Raw genomic sequence first — 16988 nt, forward strand, 5'->3', positions numbered from 1 at the left:
GGACAGTGAAAGATCAGGTCGAGACGTGGCTTCTTCTGAAGGGACTACAGGCGAGTGTAGGATATAATCATGGGTGCATCACAGCAGATTGGTACTTAAAATGTAATAAAACATAAAACAGTGTGTTAAAAAGGAATTAAGAAAATTAATTAAAAGAAAATTGAAAAAGGAAAACAATATCACCTGGCCTTGTCTTCCTCTTCCCCCAATCTTCCGAACTTTTTTCTCATCCATTTTCCTTCATTTTCTCGCTTCCTTTTCTTCACTCCGTCGAAATCCACCAAATATTCTCCTCTTCCTCCTCTAATTCGCGAAGAAACTGATCCTTTTCCAAAACTCAGATCCGAAGATCTCATCCCAGTATGTATTCTGAACCTTGTTTTTGTTTTTTGTTTTTTGTTTTTCCCCCTTCTTTTGTTGTTTTTTTCGCTCACATTGGCGTTAAAATCTTTGCCATTACCTTATTTTGCGACCTCGTCTTCCAATCCCATTCTTGTTCTATTCAATCTCACTATCACGATGTCCTTTTCCTCGCCCCTTTTGATCTCCAATTCGTTTTTCCTCATGTAATTGCACTTCTTTTCTCGTACCTCGTAACATGCCTTTTAATTCGGTTTCCAGATGTTAACTTACATTTCTATGTACAGGGAATGTAGGTTGTGAGATTTGGATACGGAAGGCGTTCGTGTGCTGTGCGTGATTTGAGGCTTGAATGGAATTTGCGATCATTACCATCATCGGGCTGGAAGGTGTGGATCAGAGGCAGTATTGATTATTTCAATCCTCAGAAGAATCGATGCGGCACCTGGATTGGGAACGGAATTGTTCGACGGGGAAGCATTTGTGTGCCATATTGTATGGTGGACTAAATTTTGAGCTGATTGATATATAAAGGGAGAACTTGGTGGATTAGTAAATTAGGTCATGGAGCGCATTATAGGTGGGAAGTTTAAGCTTGGAAGGAAGATCGGCAGCGGATCATTTGGCGAACTTTATTTGGGTATACAGCTCATGTGTTTTTTTATTCGTTTGTTCTTGCAATTCACGTGCTTGTATGAGAAACATGGCGGACATTGATCGTGTTTCGTTTGGTTTATACAGGTACAAATGTACAAACTGGAGAGGAAGTGGCTGTCAAGCTGGTAAGTGGATCATTCAGTTGTGTTTCCAATCCTATTTACTGGGAAATTTGGAGATTTTGTCTTTTCTCCTTTGCGCTCTAAAGAATTGTGAAATTTTGCGATCAAGATTAAAAACGAATTTTTTCCTTAAACAAAAATTGTCCTCTAATTTCTTGAGTTTTGATATTGATTTTTGGCATCTTAAAACTTTTGTTGTGAACACCAAGTTGAGCAATATGCCGGAAACTTTAACAAACACATTAGCATCTCGAGTGTTGTTGTCTCCAGAATTTAAGGGAAGGATGAAAGTCTTTTTTTTTTTTATTGCTTATCAAATTTCCTCTCCTTGACATTACCATTTAGACGTTTTCATTATATATACTTTTTTATCTTACCGCTCATTGCTAGGAGTAGTGGGGGAAAGGGAAAAAAATAACGCATCAAAATCTTGATGTCTTTCTGAATTTATATGTTTTATATTTACACTGGTCTGATACATAAGTTGTTCATTATGATACATGTTAACTGTATCCACCATTTGATTTATATTCTACATTGACAAAATTTTAGAATCTGATGATTCATTTATGAGATTCTTGTTTCCTCAGGAATCTGCAAAGACCAAGCACCCTCAGCTTCACTATGAGTCAAAACTATACATGCTTCTTCAAGGAGGAAGTAGGTTTTCTCGATTGTTCGTTTATGCCGAATGATGCTAACAATACTTTCTTAGAACTATGTTCAATCGTGTAGGGGATTTTCTTCTAATATACTTCGTTTATATATCCAGCCGGTGTACCCCATCTCAAATGGTTTGGAGTTGAGGGTGATTACAATGTCATGGTTATTGATCTCCTCGGGCCAAGCTTAGAAGACTTGTTCAACTACTGCAATCGGAAACTGTCCTTGAAGTCCGTTTTGATGCTAGCAGATCAGTTGGTTAGTTTGCACATCCTTTTAAGTAGTATCTCACTGAGTTTTTTCTATGCTCATGCATTTACCTCTCCCCTGTAGTTAAACAGAGTTGAATATATGCATTCACGCGGTTTCCTTCATCGTGACATAAAGCCGGACAATTTTCTTATGGGCTTGGGGCGAAAGGCCAATCAGGTATAATGCATTGGACAACATTTTGTACTTTATTGTACATCTCTAGAGTTTTTTCTTTGTTCCCAACATTGAAGCTATTCATTTCCATGGGGAAAAACTGATGTCCCTACAAAATATATATGGAGACTTGTGAGAGTTGGTGGGAATTTCAACGTTTGAGAATGTTAATGATGTCAATTAAAATCTCTTTTCTTAATAGTACTTTATCCGTTTTTTGGTGCTTGAGTTTATTTCTTACGTTGGCCATCCTATCTGAAGTTTGTAGTTTCTGCTGTCTCAAGGTCATAATTACGAGGCAAGAAAGAAAATGACTTCAATTTAAGTTCTCGCATGTTAGAATGTCTTTCTAGCTGTCATGAAAAACTTCATACGTTTCTGAACTTATTTTTATAAAGTTAAAAACAAATAATTTGCCCTCTGAATTTTATTGAGGCGAAGGGGGTTGCTGATTGAAAAGTTAATTTCTTTGGCTTATAACTTATTAAATCAAACCACCATGCTTTTTTGAACAGGTGTACATCATTGACTATGGTCTTGCAAAAAAGTACAGAGATCTTCAGACACACAAGCATATACCATACAGGTAACTTATCATCTATTACCTTTTTGTGACTCTGGCATGCCTTTTATCTGCATTTTCCCTTTACCAATCTTGACACTCCTTGCTACCATATTGAGTCGTGAAGCTTCAGCTTTCAGTCCCCTAAACGTGTGTAGCTATGAACAGGTAGAGAAGGTGGATATATGTTAGCAAATTGTTTATCAGTACAGATGCCTCATAACCTTATTCTATCCTTCAACATTTGAACTGCTCCATGCTTATGTCTCTTTGTCATACAGTACAATGATGAGTCTAGTGATGAAGTGACTAGATCATTCAAACAAGTGTTTAATGAATTGGGAATCCCTTTTTTTTTTTTTTTTTTGTGTGTATTTCTTTGCACAATCTTGACTATGGTCTGAATGCTCCTCTTTTGATATAATTTTGCATCTATGATATTAATTGTTTCCCAATATGTTGTGAATTTTTTGAGTTGATCTTTATGCTATTTGTGAAATTAACCTTGGTGGTTTCTCTCACTTGCTTCTGTGACAGAGAAAATAAGAATCTCACGGGAACAGCTCGCTATGCAAGTGTCAATACTCATCTTGGAGTTGGTGAGGAAATATTTTGTCATTCAACATTTTTTTTTTTTCAAAGAGCCATATTCCTTTTATATAAAACTACTTAACTTGACTGCAGAGCAAAGCAGGAGGGATGATTTAGAATCGCTGGGCTACGTGCTTATGTATTTTCTCAGGGGAAGGTTGCACACATATTACTTGATGCTTGCTTTTGGTACTCATATCTCTTTGACACATCAGATTTTTACCTGAGTTCATATATCTTTTTCTCAGCCTTCCTTGGCAAGGACTGAAGGCAGGGACTAAAAAGCAAAAATATGATAAGATCAGTGAAAAGAAGATGCTTACTCCAGTAGAGGTATTATTACTAGCTTCCTGTGGCATATTAACGTTTACAAAATATAAATGCGAAGTCACAAACAGTGAGTACAAGTGATTGTATCAAGCAGTGTGCTTGCCATATGCCAGTTTGTCCCTTACAAATTGTGATTGAATTTGTTTGAAGTTTTTTATGAACGTATTTGACATGGTTACATGTGTCTAGGTCCTCTGCAAATCATATCCATCAGAATTTACATCCTACTTCCACTATTGTCGGTCACTGAGGTTTGAAGATAAACCTGACTATTCGTATCTGAAGAGATTATTCCGAGACCTTTTCATCCGTGAAGGTTCGTTTAAAACTGTCGAAATCCTTGCCCTTGTATTAATGAATTCTTGATACACACAGGGTACATGTCGAAATCCTTTTATTACTCCATCAAGGGGTTTAACTAACGGTATCACACTGGTCTTTGTTGCAGGATATCAATTTGACTATGTATTTGACTGGACTATACTGAAATATCCACAAATTGGCTCCAGTTCGAAACCACGAGTCTGTACTTTACTTGTTTGGATGCTTATATTATAGTTGACCAATGGTGGAAAATAAAAGTGCATTGCTTCTAATATACTCTTCGATTGTTGCTTCTCTGCAGCCCAGTGGAAAACCAGGTCTCACTCCAGGACCATCTGCTGAAAGAGGGGAGAAGCACCCAGGTCCGTTCCTTTACTCAGGAAGGATAGGATAATCTATAATTTGCTGAATTGGCTGTATTTTACCTCCTATAGCTATAACCTGTGCTTGGAGAGAGGCTTTCTTACCAAACTTCATTTTTCCACGGCTCATTAGAACATGTTTTTTTATTAATGATCTACATGCATACAAAGGGACGGGGCTTTGGTTGTGACAATAGGAGGGGAGAGAGAGAGGGAGAGAAAAATAATCAGGTTGATTTTAGTTATCCTTGATTGGATAGCTTTTTGTATTAGTTCTTTTGGGTGGGGGTGATCTCTACCCCCGACCTTTAGGCTGTTGCCTTTCCATATTTTATGAAATTGACTCTTACCGGAAAAAAAAAATGTTGACAGTAAAAAACTCAAATGAAAGAATAGTAACCAGCTTTAATCATATGTAGCATCAATACCCCATGAACTCAAATCAAATCAGAAAAATACCTGGTTAAGACAGCACAACGGACTAACAACGAAACCAAAAGCCAGCAATAGAGAGGCCAAATGGTGTAGTTCATTTTGGAGAATTGGGGTTTAAAACAATTGTCTTCTTTCAACTGATATGATATATATTTTTCTTTTGTTGGGAGAAACATTTTGGAGCATTGGGGTTTGAGAGCCCTCTCTTCATGTTATAGAGATTCCTAGCCAATTTATGCTACAAATGTTGAACTGATGAAATGGTAGTCTTTTGAAAAATTGATATATTATTTTCCTATGCCATCTAGTGGGCCAAGATATTCGAGATAGATTCTCTGGTGGAACTGAGGCATTCGGAAGAAGGAACTCCAGTGGGCATGGTTTGCACGGTGATCATTCCAGACATAGATCATCTGATGATGTACCATCTTCCAAGGATGTGGTACTGTTCCAAGCACTAATCTTCAATTTTCGTTTATCTCAACAAACTTTTGTTTTGCTTACTATTCTTTTGGGCTTCTGTACAACTCTGCTGCTTCCCTCTTTTGATAAGATGACATGTTTTTTTCTCTCCCATCCCTCTTTCACAGCAACCTGATTCAGAAAGGGCCCGCAGTAGCTATAGGAATGGAAGCCTTTCGAAGAAGCCTGTTCTATCGAGCAGCCGACCAAGCTCCTCTGGGGAGCCAAGTGAAATCCGATCAAGTCGCCTGATGTCAGCAAGTAGTCGTCTATCTGCAGGCCAAAGGGTTCAACCTGGTTTTGAGACCAAAACGACTGCTCTTAACCGTTCTTCAACTACAAAAGGTGGCCGTGATGATACACTCCGGAGCTTTGAGCTGTTGTCTATTGGAACTGGCAAGAGGAAATGAGAAGGAAAAACAGATCTATCTGGGTAACTAGTGACCGTGTGAATGGTCAATATAGCACCCTATGTATCTTCTGTAAAATGCCCCAGCTCCTACGGTATTTTATATCGACTGAACATGTATATGTGTATCGATCATTAGTTTGGCTCGGTTCATCCACACTACAAAATTTAATGAAATCTCCACCGGAAACATTGGTTGGAAGCGAAACCTCCATGGATTTTCTTGGTTACAATGGTGCTTGTTTCGTTGTAGGAAGATGTTAATACATTTGAGACAGTTGTAATATACCTTCCAGGCGACGGAACTCTGCTGGAACTCAAATATGGTTTTTCCTGTCCTCTATTCATTTGTTTTGACCATTTCCTTTTTCTCTTTTATTATATATGATGCAAGTTTAATATTAGTTCTTATGTTTGCTTCTTGTAATTGTTTTGCTGAATAATTGTTTTGACCATATATGATATGTATATGATTTTGATTTTAAACTCAAAAGAAAGAGATAAAATTCTCTTATGGTTGTTTCTTCGTGTTTATTCTTTTTTACTTGCTAAGTGCTAAGATAACACAAAAACATCCATTTGTGGCCAAGCTGTGTTCTTCAAAACTTGGCTTCCCCAATGCCCTTCATAATTCTTCTTCTTCTTCTCTACCTCTATTAATTGCATTTCTTTCCATCTCCATTCTCATTTCGGCCATGGCCTTCCTCCTTAAAGCTCCTCCGTCTTTCCCATGGAAGTCCTCCCCCTTTGATAAATCTAGCTGGAACCCATCATTCAAGGAGCTGTTGTTTACCTCCCGCAAGACATCTGGCCGGCCGTGTCGCCGGGAAAAACACAATTTTCGGTGCCCCTTGTGGTCTCTGAGACCAATTATTTCCATGGCCTAGCCTCTGCTTCTCGAAAACCCCAAATGACACTTTACGATTACATGACGATGCCGCCACCGTCTCTAAGAAGCTATTCCGGCGCGCCGTCGACATGGCCCACTGGCTTCCGCTTCATCCGTTGTTGGCCCAACCACTGCCGACGGTATTAACGTTCAACAGAATCAGGTTTCGGCGTGGCAGCATCCACCCCAAGATGGGATTGATCTCAATAATGAGAATGACTGTAGCTCTGGTGGTTCAGAAGACTTGGATTTGACTCTCTCTAAAGAAGTTCATGTTATTTTCTAAATAAAAGATTAAAGTATATATATATATAAATAAAAATAATTATACATAATTTTGATGCAGGTCATATAAACAGCCACATATTTCCAAGTTGAACTCCAAATTTAAAAATATTAAAACTAAAACTAAAACTAAAACATTCAAGTTTATAAATGGCGAAAGTGTTCTCCTTCAAAGCTACGAATACTTTTTTGAGTGCCAACCTATCTTTGCCACCTCAATTTTATAATCATACTTTTTAGTTGGATTGAGTAACATATTGGTCTTTGAATTTTTAAAGTGGATTAAAGTTTGAGAAAATTATTTATTTTAAAAAAAGAAGAAAAAAAAAAAAAAAAAAAAAAAAAAAAAGCAACAGTGACCAAACAAACTATTTTTTTCAAGTTTATAAACTCAAGAACCAAAAGCTACCAAATCTAAATCTCATGAACTAAAATATATTTCACCCTTACACTGAAGGGATCGTAACTGCTATCGGTTTATTTCTATGCAATTAAGTTATCATAAATCTCCAACTCAATCTAAATATAATTGATCTTCTTAAAACAATAATTGTAGGATAGAGAATCGAATTGAACCATTTTTTTTGTAGGATGATAATTATTTTCTTATATGCACAAGGTTCTGAAGTCCACTTCAATTTGGTGGTCTTGTTTTCCCCCCTAAAGATAGAGAAAAGGAGGGCATAATTCTATTATTAGAATATCTTCGTATCAATTTTCAGAGCTACACTCAAGGGTGTCCATACAATAATCTCTCTAATTGAACAATGTCCGAAGACCACCACTAGAAGAAGTTTTCTTTTGTAATTAATTAACAACCAACAAAGGTTTTCAAATAACAGTTCGAACTTTGAAGATTGGTTTAAGATTTTGGGGCTAAGAGGCAAGAATGTCCCTAGAGCAGCTCAAGAAGCAAGCGTTTTCTTTCCTTAATGAAAGATTCAAAGTAGCCAGGCTCGTCTTCACTGACGTTACCCACGCAGAATTGTAAGCATTCTTCCTTTAACATACAGATAAATGATCACATAATCTTAGAGGCTTCCATTCTCTGCCAATATCTAAAATGGCCGAACCTTCATGATAAAATTGACAAAGGTTTCATCACAGAACTTTTAAACAGGAATGCACTTTCCTAATTCTTGTGAATACATATTCGATATACAAAAGATCATTCATTCATCTAGAGGGTATATACCGTTCGAGATCATTCATTCATTGTAATTAGTGTGTACTTTCCTGTATTTCCAAGGTTGGCAGAGGAAGCAACAAACAAAGATCCATGTACCCCTGATGCTAAAACAATGACAACCATAGCTGAGGCATCCTTTGAGATAGATGATTATTGGAGAATTGTTGATGTCCTTCACAATCGGTAAGTAAAAGTGACACTGCTGGCCTATGTTTGGATGAATTTATAGGAGTATTTCAAAGAAAAGAACAAATGTAAATCTCCCATTTGAAATAATTCTCTAAATGTGACGGACCCAAAATCCTATCCCTATAAAACAAAAAAAAAAAGTGTTATCATACTTCTGGTGACTGCAATTTTCAGGCTTCGTAGTGTTGAGTGGAAGCAGTGGAAACAATCCTACAAATCACTGGTACTCCTTGAGTTCTTGTTAACCCACGGACCAGAAGAGTTAGCTGACGAGTTCAAGAGAGATTCATATATCATCGAAGCACTTGGAACTTTTAAGCATGTAGATGAAAGGGGGTAAAAAATGATTTAATCAAATCAGAATTGTAAATAGTATCACAGAGTAACAGCTATTCTCAAGGGATATATTTGATTTTCTAATGATATGATAGGTTCGACTGGGGTGAAATCATGCACAAAAAGTCACAATCGATACTACAACTACTGAAAGGAGGCCAGACTTTAAAAGAATCACGTTTGAGAGCTCTGAAAATAACGAGAGAAATTCAAGGATTTGGTAGTAGTTCATCACCTTCTTCGTCATCATCAATACTGTCACCCAACTTTTCACCAAGCTTTTCGTTTGCATCAACAAGAACTTCATCATTTGGTTCATATTCTACTACTTTGAGCCCCGCATGGAGTGATTTACATGAGGGAAACAATTTTGAAAACTCCCCATCCCCTGATGATGCCTTTGAAAGCCATATTTGGGGAAGAAATGGAAATGACAACAACTCTACGGAAAAAAACTTTACTATCAAAGGACAACAACTTTGGGAATGCCCCCTAATCGAAGAGGATGAATCTCTACTTGACCCTGAGGATGAGGAAAAGAAACCAACAAGTTTACTGAGTGAAGTTTGCACAAAGCTCGTGGCATTAAGTCCTACCAGTCTGGAGGGAGCAGGATTTGGAAAAGCTTCTAATAAATGTGAAGATTGAAGATTGAAGATAGAAGTATTTGATACTACATTAAGATTTTGTTAGCAACTATATTTCTAAACAGGGTACCCTTTGTAGAGGATACTTAAGTAAAAGTTAAGGCAAATGAAGCAGGCCAAGCCAAGACTGCTTGATAGCATACTTAGAGGTATGAATAACAAGCAATGTTCATTTTGTAGTACAACTACGGTATCAAATATTTCATCAGTGCAGCGGCACCCAAGGGAAGACAGACACAAAAAAACTCAAAAAAAAAAAAAACAAATAGAAAACAAAACCATAATCAGTGGCACAGATATTCAATTTAACAGTTGAACAGAGAAACATCAGCACTCAGCAGATTCAAATTCATGCTTAATTGGAGTAATGTAGGCATCTTGTGGTAAAGTTAGGTAAGATCTCACTATTGGAAGTACAAATTCCATACATCTCAAAACATTCACAAACTCCTGAGGGCTAGAGAAACAGAAGAGATAACAATCCAAACCTGATAAACTTAAACTCACAACAAAATTTGAAGCCAAAGAAATGCACTTTCTAAGATTCACTCTTTCTCAGCTTCGCAAGCTCTTGCCTCACCAATCCAGCTCTCTGCACAAAAAAAAAAAAAAAAAAAAACAAAGGAAAGAAAGAAAGAAAAGAAAACTGATCAGCACAATAGAAAGTTTCTGTTAAATGATAAATAAAACAAAAGTTCTTTCGCACTCTTTCATGCATCAACGCCATATGAAAAGGGTCAAATCAAACAAGAGAAAGTACAAACTACAGATTACATCAAATTATCACTGACCTTTATCTTAGCCAACATAAGCTTGAACCTATCGAAATCATTAAGTGATGCCCTTCTTTTCTTCACGAGTAGTTTTCTCCCCCAAGAGCTATCCTCCCATTTTTTCTGAACATCTGACATGGTCAATCAAAACAACAGGTTAAAGCAAACAAAAAAACACAAAAGGCAGGGTGTAATGGGTATTTGTACATGAAAAATAAATTAAGAAGCGTACCAGCAGCCTTCATAGCTTCAATGAGTTCCTTCTTTCTAGGGACCCTCTTAATGTCAATTTTAATGTCAGTAAGAGAAAGTCTCTTAAAGTTCATTTGAGACCTGACCATATCAGGAGCATCCACCAAAGCCTGTATGCAGTTGCATTAATAAAATGATAGAACAAACAACTAACCAAATCTTGTCTACAAAGAGTCGGGAAACAGAAATGCTAAGTTTTCCGGGGCTTTCCAATATCCAATAAAATTGGTACGTACAACTTCAAACTGAAACTAGCAATTATCGATGAACATCACACCCAATAGCAAAAAAAAGAACATACTCTGTTCTGGTCAATAACATCGACAATGACGACAAGCTTTCCGTAGTCTTCACCGTAGTTGACAAGAGCGACTCTTCCGATCTCAACGTACCTCTTGAACGGCTACAGAGCCATTAAAAGAACGCAAAATTCAGAAAGAAGGGAAGAAAATCATACCACCAAAAACTGTAGATTCGTAGTTAGAAAGAGCGAAACGAAGGACAGGAATGCTTACCATCTTCGGCGTGCAAGGGGTTTCAGAGAAGGGCGAAAGAAGAAACTAGGGTTTACAGTGCCGATGTCGAAACTAGGGTTTTTTTTGTTCCCCTGTAGTTCCAAATAATTCTTTCGATACAAAATCATTATAACTTTAAATTTACGATTTAGCCCTTCCCAGTTTTGATAATCCTTTTTCTTTTCTTTTCTTTTTTTCTTTTTTTAACTAAGAATATAAATATTACTTCAATCTGTTTATTTTTATTTTTTGGTATATATTTTAAGAATACTTTAAAAAAATAAACCAATTTAGAAATATGATTATAAAACAGTGAAAAACAACCACAATTTTGTGTTTTGTAGCCTATTTTTTTAAAAAATTAATACAAACAAAATATATTTAATATATATTAAAAAAATCATTAATTAGTCATAGTTATCCCCTAAAGATTGGATTGAATATAAACTATTATTATTTATTCTTTTATGAATTTGCATAATTATTATTGTATGATATCACATAATTACATTATATATTTATACATATTGTAATTTAACAAAAATGAATTGAATTTATAATATAAGACTATATTTTTTCAAGCTCCTTTTTCAATTGATAATCTAGAGAAACACCCCCTAGTCAAGGTTGGGTGCTTATGGTAGGCAGAATTCCTATAATAATAAATAAATTAATATATATATATAAAAAGAGAGAGAGAGTTCCACCTTGGTTAATTTAGTGTTAATTTAGTGGAAGATCATGGGGTTATAAGTGAAGAATACAATCTCTATTGGTACGAGGCCTTTTGGGAAAGCCCAAAGCAAAACCATGAGAGCTTATGCTCAATGTGGATAATATCATACCATTGCGATGTGAAAAGCCGTGATTCCTAACAATATATATATTAATTAAATTCGACTAATGCTGGCACATTGGGATTAACCCAACTCTGTATAAAAACTCACTAAACTCTCATGTACTTGAGATACACCCCCAACTCTCAAGGGCTGGAGGAACAAAAGGGATAACAATCCACACCTCATAAATTGTTCTCTAACAAAATTTGAAGCTACAGAAGAAATGCGATTACTCTAAGCTTCACTCTTTTTCAGTTTTGCAAGCTCTTGCCTGACCAATCCACCTCTCTGCAAAATGATAATGCCCATCGTTAGTAAAGTCAAACTTGTATTGGGAATCCATGAGGATTTGAAACTCCTACACGTACTAAAGCATAAGAAAGGGCTAAAAAGTATACAACAGGAAGGGCAGAGACCTTTATCTTGGCCAACATTAGCTTGAACCTATCAAAATCATTAAGAGCTGCCCTCCTTTTCTTGACAAGCAGTTTTCTCCCCCAAGAGCTATCCTCCCACTTTTTTTGAACATCTAAGATGATCGAGGCAACGGGTTAAACTTACAGCAAACAAAGATGACGACAAGGGACGGGGGACGGGGGTAGGTAGAAAGGAATTGGGTATTTGCGAAATAAGTTGAAAAATGAATAGCATACCTGCACCCTTCATAGCTTCAATGAGTTCCTTCTTCCTAGGAACTCTCTTAATGTCAATTTTTATGTCAGTAAGAGAAAGTCTCTTGAAGTTCATCTGAGACCTGACCATATCAGGAGCATCTACCAAAGCCTGTATATAGTAGCATTAATGAAATGATAGAATGAGCAACTAACCAAAGCTTTTTTTGAGAATGATACAGTACAAACCTCTTAAAGAGGAAGGAAGTAGAGATGCTTTAATAGCGGAGCTAAGATAATGTTGGAAGCAACTAATCAAATATTGAAACAAAAACTTCATCACCAGGAAATGACAACAAAAAATGGATACATGGGAAAAATCCATTAAAATCCTTCCTGTTCTTCAAAACAGGGACAATTGGATAATATATAGTCACATTCATTCAGGAGATAAAAACAACTTAAGTCATCCGAACTTCAAACAACCATACACTTAAAGTATCCGCCAAACATCCATTAGGGGTCGGTGGAGAATCAGTCAGAGAAAACTGTTCAAGCCTTGGGTTTGTGAGATCCCACATCGGTTGGAGAGAGGAACAAAACATTCCTCATAAGGGTATGGAAACCTCTCCCTAGTAGACGCGTTTTAAAAAATTGAGAGGAAGCCCGAAAGGGAAAGTCCAAAGAGGACATTATCGGCTAACGGTGAGCTTGGGTTATTACAATGGTATAAGAGCCAGACACCAGGAGGAGTGCCAACAAGGACACTAGGCCCCCAAGGGGATAGATTGTGAGATCACATATCGGTTGGAGAGGGAAACAAAGCAGTCCTTATAAGGGTGTGGAAACCTCTCCCTAGTAGATGCGTTTTAAAAACCTTAAAGGGAAGCCCGAAAAGAAAAGTCCAAAGAGGACAATATCTGCTAGCGGGCTTGGACTATTACAAATTTAATCATCCATCAATAATAATATGCGTCCTCAACCCAACTAACGCTTTAATGACAACTACTTAATGACCTAATCAATGAGCGTGACTTTAAATAAGAAATGCAATAGATTGTTCCATAGTTAACACTTCAAACTTGAAGAAGCTACAAAATGTTTATATACATATAACAGACAATTTCATTGATTGAAATTTACTCCATAACATTTACAAAAGACCTTCCCAATTTACAACGAGGGCGGTAGAAGCCATAGAATGATTTTCATAGATAATAAATTGCGGAATTGATGAGACATGTATGTTAAGATCATGACACAAACATCAAATTCAGAAGAAATCAATCCATAGCTATAGGAATACGTTCGAAATAGAACCAAGGATTGTGTCCTGTTAAATATATATCTTCTTGTTTCCTTGTCTTCCAAACATCCAAGACGACGGATACAACTTCAAACTATAAATTACTGCTCATCGATAAAAATCACAAGTAATAGCAAGAAAAACATACTCTGTTCTGGTCAATGACATCGACAATGACAACGAGCTTTCCATAGTCTTCGCCGTAGTTTACAAGAGCGACCCTCCCGATCTCGACGTACCTCTTGAACGGCTACAGAACCGATAACAAAGAAAACATAGAATTAAAGAACAATTCGCAGGACAGAAACTACGAACAAATTATAACACCACACGCTATAGATTCGTCGTTAGGAACAGAAAAAACAAGGAAGAAAATCCTCACCATATTCGAGTTGTAGGGTCTTTCAGAGACGAGCGACGAGCCTAGGGTTCTTTCCTCTTTGAACTGGGTCCATATAATCCATTCCTTCTACATATTATTACTCTCTGAAATTACGATTTTAGTCCCCAATTATTATTAATTTACGAATTAGTACCTTCCAAGTTAAATTAAGAAATTATTATATATCATATATGATAATATATAATAATTTGTTAATTTATATTTTAGTTTATTTAAGATATCCATCTAAATAAAAAATAATAATAATTCCGTTGAGAGAAAATTGATTATTCCCACTAATTTTGATATTTTATTTCTTCGCTTAATTTTTTTTTTTTTTAAAGTAGTCTTTATTCTATATTTTTATTTACAAAGGTCCAAGCATTACCAAATATAGCGAGATTAAAACTTTTCCACCAAAAATAAAAAATTATATTTTAAATTTTAAATTTTAATTAGCAATAAAATTATATGGATTATTCACAAATCAACCAATAATTATCCATTAGAATATATTCTCTATTTTAATTAATGAGAGTCAAAATATATTTGGTACGCAAATCTCCAATATTTTACTATTAAATTAATATTTAGAGAAAATGTTCGATTCCCATTTAAAATTTAAAAGAAGATATCGTAATTTTTTTTTAATTTTTTTTTTTCTTTTCACAAAAGTATATTTTGGAGGAAGGAATTTAAAGTCGGCCACCGAATTACCAAAATTTTATAAAAAAAATAAAGATTAAAAGTATTATGTGATAATATTATAAAATATCTATAAAAGTATACCATTTTTTAAAAATATATATTATCTTTATAAATCATTTATTTGTGTTATATGTGAATATTAATTATATATTCTTTTTAGTTTTTATTTTAGTAATTCTTGAGTGCACAAAAAAAATTATTTTAAGTTCAAAAGTAATTTTAAAATTGCTTAAATTATTTATATTGAAATTAAAATTACTTCAAAACATTTTTTAATTTATGAAAATTATAATTAAAAGATTAAATTGAATTTATATTTTAAAATGATTTTAAATGGACATTTTTCTACTCCACCTCGAATAAATCACTTTAAATATGGTAATTGGATTAAACATATTATGAAATATGTCATAATTATCTGAAAAAAACAGCCTAATATAGTAGGTTGTTTATTGCTTTTAGTCTGAATTGGAAATAAATTAAATGCAAATGAGGCGAAAATTAAAATGGTGGAATTTAAATTAAGCTTTTAACATTACTCATTTTGTTATTTTATTTTAAAAATCATCATTATTTTCCAGCTTTTTTTTTTTTTTTTTTTTTTTGCAATATAAAAAAAAATCAAGCAAGGGAATTATTATTATTATTATTATTTTAAATATTTTTGTTAAAATTCCGAATTTATTTTAAATTTTCTAATTCAAGGATATAAGAAGAAATTAAAAAAATAATAAAATAATTATTAATGAGGCAAATAAGACATTAATTATTATTTAAAAAACTAGGGTTAAAAATGGAATATTGGGGTGAGGCATATGGAGGAATCTCATGTTATTTGCTTTCCCACTTGGCTTTCTTTTTCCTCCTCATGTTGCCAAATAAACCTTAATTGTTTCCTATAAAGCCAAGGGGGCTGCTCCATCTCCCATTGCCCACACACACAAAACCAACACAAACTTCTGAACCACCACCAGCAGCAGCAACAGCCATGGGCGGCAGCGAGCAAGCCGATGTCGGTGTCGTCGACATTAGCCTAAAGGACCTCTCGTCGAAGCTCGAGGAGTTCGCCAAAGTCAGAAATTGGGAGAAGTATCATAGCCCCAGAAACCTTCTCCTCGCTATGGTCATTTTCTCTTCCTCTGCTCGTTCTTAACCATTGAACTATACTTACGTTGATTCGTACATATGATTGTAGGTAGGAGAAGTGGGAGAGCTATCGGAAATATTCCAATGGAGAGGGGAGGTGGAGAAAGGGCTGCCAGATTGGGAGGAATCGGATAAAGAGCATCTTGGGGAAGAACTTTCTGATGTGTTGCTTTATCTCATCAGATTGGCTGATATTTGTGGAATCAACCTGCCTGATGCTGCTACTAAGAAACTTGTTAAGAACTCCATCAAATACCCACCCCCATCCCAACCTCTTTAATTTTACTCCTTTTAACTCGACTACAGTTTCGATCGACACAGGACGTTACAGTAAAGTTTAAATTTTCCAATTTTTATTAAATTGCAAATTTAGTTCTTGAACAATCGTCCTTATATAATTAATTTATTACAAGATATTTAGAAATTTAGGTATACGACGACCGAGCATTTAGAATCATATAGTTCATTTCTAGGTTGCATACCTGACAAATGTAGGACATTAACGGTATGATACTACAATCGATTGACGCTTGGAATATGATGCCTTATAAAAGGTAATCTCGAAAAGAAATATTTCTACACTTGTTCGATAGTTATTCTAAAAAATAATTTTTTTTTTTTATAATAAATAATAAAAGTAAATACGATGACATATTATTACATCACAAATATACGACAATTTCTAGAGACAAATAATTTAGACATAAACTATATGAATTCTCGATTATTTATTTTTAAATGGTTTGGTTCTATTTTTATTCTCAATTAAAGAAGAATAATTTATCTACCACAGACATAAACTACATGAATTCCAAAAAATTTATTCCTAAGAATATCATTCTCAATCCGTTATTTAATTTTTAGAATATCTCTCCTTTCTATATTTGTTGAATTAAAAAATATTAATTTTTTTTTTTTTTTTTTTTATCTAAGTTAAAGTATGAATTTATTATTCGAATATAAATATGTAAATAAAATTAATTATTATCTTTATCGAGATACCACTTGTCACAATCGCACTTTTAATGGCAGCGGATTTGCGATTGTGCGGCACTCACTTTCCAACGACAAGTGAACTAAGCCAATTCGTTATTGTGTCGCCTACGGCCAAGTGACGTATGCTCGAACCTTAGGCCTCGGTTTTAAGAGAAAATTTTAGAAAGGGAAGGCAAAGAGAGATTTTTGAAAGAGACGTTATATAAGTAAGCAAGAGAAAAC

The 16988-nt window shown here is 35.1% G+C and overlaps 5 protein-coding genes across 5 annotated transcripts; 3 read left to right on the forward strand and 2 right to left on the reverse strand.

The window, feature by feature from the left end:
* The first annotated feature begins 157 nt into the window (after window positions 1-157).
* Window positions 158-6063, forward strand: LOC111790879 (casein kinase 1-like protein 10). Its single transcript, XM_023671986.1, has 15 exons — window positions 158-360; window positions 648-1000; window positions 1102-1142; window positions 1730-1799; window positions 1912-2060; window positions 2136-2231; window positions 2744-2814; window positions 3328-3389; window positions 3475-3538; window positions 3630-3714; window positions 3901-4027; window positions 4160-4233; window positions 4337-4397; window positions 5141-5274; window positions 5423-6063. Exons 2-15 carry the CDS (start codon window positions 925-927, stop codon window positions 5702-5704), a joined length of 1392 nt encoding a protein of 463 aa, XP_023527754.1. The 5' UTR covers window positions 158-360; window positions 648-924; the 3' UTR covers window positions 5705-6063.
* A 1261-nt stretch (window positions 6064-7324) lies between these two features.
* On the forward strand, window positions 7325-9420 carry LOC111790536 (epsin-3-like). Its single transcript, XM_023671473.1, has 4 exons — window positions 7325-7864; window positions 8127-8249; window positions 8439-8591; window positions 8687-9420. Exons 1-4 carry the CDS (start codon window positions 7767-7769, stop codon window positions 9237-9239), a joined length of 927 nt encoding a protein of 308 aa, XP_023527241.1. The 5' UTR covers window positions 7325-7766; the 3' UTR covers window positions 9240-9420.
* A 108-nt stretch (window positions 9421-9528) lies between these two features.
* On the reverse strand, window positions 9529-10890 carry LOC111790533 (60S ribosomal protein L14-2-like). The gene is made up of 5 exons (XM_023671470.1): window positions 10779-10890; window positions 10565-10666; window positions 10244-10373; window positions 10030-10142; window positions 9529-9830 (listed from the first exon to the last, which is right to left on the reverse strand). Exons 1-5 carry the CDS (start codon window positions 10779-10781, stop codon window positions 9777-9779), a joined length of 402 nt encoding a protein of 133 aa, XP_023527238.1. The 5' UTR covers window positions 10782-10890; the 3' UTR covers window positions 9529-9776.
* Window positions 10891-11633: 743 nt separating this feature from the next.
* On the reverse strand, window positions 11634-13992 carry LOC111790534 (60S ribosomal protein L14-1-like). Its single transcript, XM_023671471.1, has 5 exons — window positions 13917-13992; window positions 13683-13784; window positions 12271-12400; window positions 12034-12146; window positions 11634-11905 (listed from the first exon to the last, which is right to left on the reverse strand). The coding sequence occupies exons 1-5, from the start codon at window positions 13917-13919 to the stop codon at window positions 11852-11854; spliced, it is 402 nt and encodes a 133-aa protein (XP_023527239.1). The 5' UTR covers window positions 13920-13992; the 3' UTR covers window positions 11634-11851.
* A 1538-nt stretch (window positions 13993-15530) lies between these two features.
* LOC111790535 (dCTP pyrophosphatase 1-like) lies at window positions 15531-16131 on the forward strand. Its single transcript, XM_023671472.1, has 2 exons — window positions 15531-15747; window positions 15820-16131. The coding sequence occupies exons 1-2, from the start codon at window positions 15613-15615 to the stop codon at window positions 16048-16050; spliced, it is 366 nt and encodes a 121-aa protein (XP_023527240.1). The 5' UTR covers window positions 15531-15612; the 3' UTR covers window positions 16051-16131.
* The last annotated feature ends 857 nt before the right edge of the window (window positions 16132-16988 follow it).

This window comes from Cucurbita pepo, chromosome LG03 (assembly GCF_002806865.2).
Source record: "Cucurbita pepo subsp. pepo cultivar mu-cu-16 chromosome LG03, ASM280686v2, whole genome shotgun sequence".
Lineage (NCBI taxonomy): Eukaryota > Viridiplantae > Streptophyta > Magnoliopsida > Cucurbitales > Cucurbitaceae > Cucurbita > Cucurbita pepo.